At 40.3% G+C, this 6,620-nt stretch overlaps 2 protein-coding genes across 3 annotated transcripts; both read left to right on the top strand.

Annotated features, from left to right (window-relative positions):
* The first annotated feature begins 240 nt into the window (after window positions 1–240).
* On the top strand, window positions 241–3,501 carry LOC115672248 (uncharacterized). 2 transcript variants are annotated; one of them, XM_030594018.2, is made up of 3 exons: window positions 241–862; window positions 1,734–2,673; window positions 2,772–3,501. In XM_030594018.2, the coding sequence occupies exons 2-3, from the start codon at window positions 2,350–2,352 to the stop codon at window positions 3,351–3,353; spliced, it is 906 nt and encodes a 301-aa protein (XP_030449878.2). In that variant the 5' UTR covers window positions 241–862; window positions 1,734–2,349; the 3' UTR covers window positions 3,354–3,501. The 2 variants fall into 2 exon arrangements, with proteins under 2 accessions (XP_030449878.2, XP_056172344.1); XM_056316369.1 differs by having other exon boundaries at window positions 1,596–2,673.
* A 16-nt stretch (window positions 3,502–3,517) lies between these two features.
* Window positions 3,518–5,020, top strand: LOC130139431 (uncharacterized). The gene is made up of 3 exons (XM_056316383.1): window positions 3,518–4,155; window positions 4,240–4,312; window positions 4,557–5,020. The coding sequence occupies exons 1-3, from the start codon at window positions 3,616–3,618 to the stop codon at window positions 5,018–5,020; spliced, it is 1,077 nt and encodes a 358-aa protein (XP_056172358.1). The 5' UTR covers window positions 3,518–3,615.
* The last annotated feature ends 1,600 nt before the right edge of the window (window positions 5,021–6,620 follow it).

Raw genomic sequence — 6,620 nt, 5'->3', positions numbered from 1 at the left:
GGAATGCGGCCGTGGAAACTTAGGGTGCGCATGAAATGCATTCTAGAGTAGAAATCTTGCTCCAGAATGTATTCCGAAACAGGAATACATTTGTTAAAAAATTTCCGGAATGCATTTTGGAGCAATTTTTGCATTCCGAAACAAAAATGCGCTTGGTAAAAATGCATTTTTTTTTTGCTCCGGAATCACTTTTTGATTCCAGAATACATTTTGGCCCAAAAAACATAAGCTATTTTTTCTAGCTTCTCTCTTCCAGAATGAGATTTCCTTCTTTTCTCTCTTCTTCGTGCCCTTCACAACACATTCTGAGATCTCACCAAATTTCTTCTCCGTCTCTCTGCTTGGTCGAGCTCCTGCGCTCCGCCCGACGAGCGCCTGTGCTCCATGGACACCTCTGCCTGCGCCTCCACTACAGAGACCAGATCAGCCACAGTTCTCTCTCCCCCTTCTCTGTCTCTTTGCTAGGGCGAGAAGGACTCCCGCACTGCGCCCAGCCTCCGCCCTTCTGAGATCTCACCAAATGTCGCGTTCTTCTCCGTCTCTCTGCTAGGTCGAGCTCCTGTGCTATGCCTGACGAGCGCCCGTGCTCCATGGACGCCTCCACCTGCGCCTCCGCTACAGAGACCAGATCTGCCACAGTTCTCTCTCCCCCTTCTCTGTCTCTCTACTAGGGCGAGAAGGACTCCCGCGCTCCGCCCACGCCTCCGCCCCGCCTACGTCCACGCCTCCACCAGCGCGTCCGACTTTGATTTTAGGGGGAAGATCTTCTTCTGGGAAGCGGTCATTTTGTTTAACGCACAGAAGAAAGAAAAAAGGAGAAAGAGCGAGAGAGAGTAGAGGAGCGATTTCAAAGAAGTCGAAGGTGATCATTGCTAATCTCATTCGAACCACCGTCGCTAGTCACCGATTCGTAGTTCTACTGCCATTAGATTCAGGTAAGCCGCCCTATTTTCTGCCTTACTTTACCTGCTTCACTGAAACTTAGGATGTCGAGTTCCATTCGCTGTTTATATTGTGAATCTGAGACCGACCTGTGAATGATTGCGATGATTTATAAGTTAATATACATTGTTTAAGGCAAGAATTGCATTAAATATGAAACTGAAGCTTGTATTTGAATCGTACACTACCTGTTCGATGAATCACCAAAGAGAAATGCCGAATCTGTTTTTGGTGGAATTATGTTCTACCCCATTAGCCTCTTTTTTCTTCCTCTTTAACATACTTATATGATGCTTTTAGTTGTTCTTTTGATCAGAACAAACTATCAAAGACTTGCTTGGAAATTGTCCTTGGGTGGCGTATGTGGGCCACGAACAATACATTTTGAGTTTGGCTCCATACTCTAGCGTGGAAATTGTCTTGTGTATCTCCTTTGGGTCTAGGCTTGCACATAGTATCATAAGAATCTTCGATTTGTCTCACCTGAAGTTGCCAGAAGACACATTGCTAAGCTCGTACAAAATATGCTGTTGGTGAATCTCATCCATTGTTATGAAAGTAACTGAACATTTTCGGAAACTTAACACTAAAAATCTCATGAGTCTTCTATTCTGACTTCAGAAAAATATGGTCGCATAATTAGGGAAGATAAGCCTTTCTCGAAAGTCACCAGTGATGAGTCTTGAAAAGGATACGGTGTTGTCGGTATTGTGCTTATCGTCTATATGTTTTCATCAAATTTTTGTTGTTGGAATATTTATTATTTACCAAATTCTTTTCATACATTTTAGGAGTTTTAGAGGCAAATTTTATAGAGCATGTACATGACAAGCAAGATTTCGAGAGGTCATCATTATACATCCAACTAGAAGCTAGGTTGAAGCAGACACTTTCAGAATACTGATTAGTTATACTTCTTATAGTCACTTTGAATTAACTAGTGTGTGTTAATAATTGATTGGTTGAGTGATGATTGATAGATGTAATCTCAGAAAGTAGTGGATAAGGAAGGCATGTTGGCTATCACTTGCCATTTTGTGTTCTTAAGCATGTTTCTGGAATTACATTTTCTAATTCTCAAAGATTGCATTTTTGGGCTATATATGCCTGTTGGGCTTTAACATTGTGCTTGCTGCGGTTTATGGCATTAACATCTTTATTTATTGTCTGTATATCATGTTATTATGGCCTGCAAAGATTGCATTTTTATAAAGGAATAACAACCCGACTTTTTGTATGTTTCTTTTTCCATCTCGTGGTGTTTAGGAACTGGTGGGGGTGTGAAATTCTCTGCTCAGGTACAATTTATGTTCTCTTTTGTAGATGTGCTCCTCTGTTTAATTCTTCTTTGTTTGTTGAATCGCCATTACCAGCATTTGCTCCTGAAATTCCATCGAGTTTAGATAAATGGAATCCTCCAAAGACACGGACATGGCAAAGTGGACTATGCCGTTGACCGAGTTGTTTGTAAGTCTGATGGTAGATGAGGTAAAAAAGGGAAATCGCACATCATGTACCTACAACAGAGTAGAGTGGATTAACATTGAGGGAGAATTCAATAAACTAACAGGACTTCACTTTAGTCTACCACAGTTCAAGAACAAGGCACAGAAACTGAAGAGACAATATGGTAGTTTCAAGAAGCTGCTTTCAACAATGGGATTTGGATGGGACGATGACAGCAAGAGGGTTATTGTGGACGATGAAACTATCTGGGCAAATCACATCAAGGTGATGTTACTTACTTAGGTCCTCTTATTATTGTAACCTCAAATTTCATATTTATAAAATGTTGAGTACTGCCTGACATTATTTTGAAAATGGCGCAGGCTAATATTGAATGGGCCAAGTTCAGGAAGGACGGATTTCCTTTGTATTCACAGCTTTATGTTGTATTTGGGGATATATATGCCACTGGGGAGTTTGTAATAGGAAATGCGCAAGGCGTGGCACCGTCGGAGGGTATAGGTGATAGTGGTGGTGACAATGATGTTCATGTCAACCTAAGCGAACCAGAACAGTTTTTCGAAACCCAAGTCGATGTGGAACAATTTAACAAGCCGGCGAGCCCACCTCCAAGAAGCCACAGGTTGGATAGGACTCCAAATCCCAAGAGGAGGAGAAAGAACAGTTCACATTCATTTGACGCGACCTGCAAAGCCATTCAAGAGATGATCAAAGTTAAGACGGTTCCAACATCAAGCGGCTCCGTCACCTCACAGTCCTCAACACCTGTGGACCCCTACTCTATAGCAGCCATGGGTGCCGTCCTAAATGCCATGCATGACTTGGACAAGGTTCTTTACATCAAAGCTATGAAACATGCTGTCATTAATGCCTCTTGGAGAGAGGGTTTCCTGACATGTCTTCCTGAAATGAGAGTTGCCTTTATTGAGGCTATGGATGAGTAGTTGGGCTATTGAGTAGTTGTTGGGTTATAGTATGCCGTTATATGTTTGAGTTCATTTCGGTCTTTCACTTATGTATTTCAAACATTGACTTGTCTTTATTCCTATGCGTTTGTGATGATGTTGAGACTTTGCTTAAATGTGATTGAATTCTATAATTATATGTTGAGTGATATTAAATTCCCAACATATCAGTTCAAATGTATTGGCTTCCTAACTGACATGTTGAGTTTGTCTTCTTCTTTCGCATGATGGCCTAGGCAATATGGAAGGGGGTCAAAGTAGCTGGTCTAATGATCAAGTAGCATCAGGTGAAACAATTGTATCAGGTGAACAAGACTTTGATAAGGATGAGTTGAATATATTGTTGGCATGGTTGTGTACTGCTTGGTTGCATAGGTCCATGCACAGGAGAGAACGTATTAGGGACAGCGTATTGACAAGACCCCAATGGGTTAGCGAGCTTCTTCATGGACATTCGGATAGAGTATACGAAGCATTTAGAATGGAGAGACATGTTTTTCTTAACCTTTGTGGTTTGCTCAAGTCAAGAGGTTGGTTGGCAGACAGTCGATATATTAGGGTTGATGAATTGGTTGCCATGTTTTTATTAATGATTTGTCACAAGAACTCCAACAGAGCTTTATGTAAGAGATTCCAACGTTCAGGACAAACTATCAGCAAGTACTTTGGTGAGGTGTTGAAAGCTGTTTTGAAATTGGCGAAGGAGACTATCGTACCTCCTTCGTTTGATGTTGTCCCAGAAGAAATTCGGATTGAGCCAAAGTTTAATCGTTACTTCAAGGTACGTTTTTTGTACATTTCCTTGCACCATTTGGTTAGTTTTACTCATAATCTTGTCTAATGTATGTATTTAATTAAATGACAGGGGTGTGTAGGTGCTATTGATGGCACCCATATTCATGCTACCATACCTGAACATATGCAGCCACGATTTAGAGGTAGAAAAGGCACAACCACTTAGAACGTGTTGTGTGTGTTCCTTTGATATGCGATTTACTTTTGTGTACGCTGATTGGGAAGGATCAGCCAACGATTGTTGGGTGTTGTCGGCCGCACTTGACACACCTCACCTACAGTTTCCTCGACCACCCACAGGTGCTACTTTGATATATAACGAGTATTTGTGTGTATGATTTTGCGAGGATTGCATTTCATGATCAATCCGTGAATACTTTGTTATAGGCAAATACTACGCCGTCAATTCTGGTTATGCTTCGAGTCCTGGATTTTTAACACCATTTAAAGGCGAACGATATCATATACCAGAATTTCGACGAAGTGGGGGACCAACAACAGCAAAGGAATTGTTCAACCACAAGCATTCTTCATTAAGGAATATCATTGAGAGATCCTTTGCGGCTTTGAAGAATCGTTTTTTTTTTGTTTTCAAACATATGCCTCCATTTAAATTTGAAAAACAACCACATATTGTAATTGCATGCTGTGTGATCCATAACTATATCATTGAGCAAGACAAGATGGATAAGCATTTGTCCATATATGGAGATCCGAATTATGTGTGTGAACCTACTGAACAGGATACAGACGATGTAGTAACGACCGAAGAGGAAACCGAGATGAACACTATCAGGAAACGTATTGCCAATAAAATGGCTAGGGATAATCATATGCCGGAGATTCCATGAAATTCGGTTTTCCACTATTGTATTGTACTTCCATTATTATTATTCGAGGATTATTTGCTTGTTTTGCCTTTTGTAATGTAATGTTGTATTATAGGATTCGTATTATGTGTAATTGAGGATTTCGTACCAGGTCTTCTTGTAATGACATGTTATTTTGAAATTTTTGTTCTTTCTATTTGAGGATTTCAAAAAATGTACAAGATTTTGCCTTGAATATCATGCATTGTAGGCTAAGATAAATAATATTTTGCAATTGAGTTCGGACTATCTTTGTTGCAGAAATAGAATTGACACGCCGTTATCAAATGTATTTCTCATCCAGAAGCAGAAATTTCCTCCTGTTTTATCAAACAGATTTTTGTCCCAGAAATCAATTTCTGGAGCAGAATTAGTCCTGATTATCAAACAGATTTCTCCTCCAGAAATCAATTTCTTGCAAGGATTTGATTTCTGGATGAGAATGGTTATCATTCGCACCCTTACTATATAGAGATAATGACACCCAAAATAAAATTTATTCCCTCACACTCGGAGGAATGTACAACAGTCATGAAGAAAGTAACTTGCAAGTCACGAGGAACCAAGTCGAAAGACAACGAAGTCGGTACGTTGCCATGAAATAAAAAAAAGTACCAGGAGTGGACACAGCATGGGAGAGGAAACAGCGGGATGTCGGAGACTATGCAGGAACATCTATATTTTCGAGGGATTCAGCTAAAATGGCTAACTAGCGACCGCTCATTCGACCAGCGCAGGCACTTCTTTCTTTCTTCGAAAGACCAACTGACTTAGCCTCTCCATAACATCAGATACGATCAAAAACTTAATATGACCTCTCCTAGGTGGAAGCCTCTTCTTCCCATCCTTGAGTTTCTCTGTTGGTCCGTCACCTACAGGCTTAGCAAATAAGCACATATTTTCAGCAGATAGAGATCTGGAGTGATGGTTTGAGAGAGGAGGGCTATGGGGGTGGTATATATTCTAATTATGGGGAAGGTTAAGAGATCGCTGACCTGCCACTTCAGTCAAGAGAAAGAAGCTTCGGGAGATGAGCTTTCCCGTTATTGCTCATTCGCTGGCAAAATATAGACAGCCTTTGGGACCAGTGGATTCACTTGTCCCTGCATGTAATGACAAAGGTAGAAAAATTTTGTTGTTCGTTTTGAGGGAAACACAAAATCTAATCCGACAATGTGCCGGGCTCTCTTGTTTTACTCTTGAAAGGAAAAGCAGAAGAAAGTTGAGACTTTTAAGGACTTTTTATGTTATACATCAAATTTGTACCACAAGAACAACACAATACAGAAAAAACATGATGTGTACCTAAAAATTGCCAGAAGAAATTTGTTCTGGGTATTAAAGGTTCAGAAATGAAGACAAGGTTTAATATTTGTTGACCTTATTGCATCTGTTGTGAAAGCATTAGTTCAACATCAACAACAAAATTTGGTCAAGTCATGCAAAAGATACCGGATCATAAAAATCATGCATGAGATCCCTCGGCAAATCTTTCAAAGATACAACCTGTTACCGGATCATACAAGTCATGCATGAGATCCCACACAAATCTTTCAAAGATAATTGTTACTGGATCATACAA

The sequence above is a fragment of the Syzygium oleosum genome, unplaced genomic scaffold (genome assembly GCF_021117445.2).
Source record: "Syzygium oleosum isolate NSW1041296 unplaced genomic scaffold, Sole_v2.1 Sole_v2.12, whole genome shotgun sequence".
Taxonomy (NCBI): domain Eukaryota; kingdom Viridiplantae; phylum Streptophyta; class Magnoliopsida; order Myrtales; family Myrtaceae; genus Syzygium; species Syzygium oleosum.
The sequence above is the reverse complement of the archived record's forward strand: the minus strand, read 5'-3'. Positions and strand labels throughout refer to the sequence as shown.

Coding starts and splice junctions, on each gene's coding strand:
- LOC115672248 (XM_030594018.2), top strand. CDS start 2,350: ATGGAATCCTCCAAAGACACGGACATGGCAAAGTGGACTATGCCGTTG. Junction 2,674..2,771: donor TCTGGGCAAATCACATCAAG/GTGATGTTACTT, acceptor AAAATGGCGCAG/GCTAATATTGAATGGGCCAA.
- LOC130139431 (XM_056316383.1), top strand. CDS start 3,616: ATGGAAGGGGGTCAAAGTAGCTGGTCTAATGATCAAGTAGCATCAGGT. Junction 4,156..4,239: donor AGTTTAATCGTTACTTCAAG/GTACGTTTTTTG, acceptor ATTAAATGACAG/GGGTGTGTAGGTGCTATTGA. Junction 4,313..4,556: donor TATGCAGCCACGATTTAGAG/GTAGAAAAGGCA, acceptor ACTTTGTTATAG/GCAAATACTACGCCGTCAAT.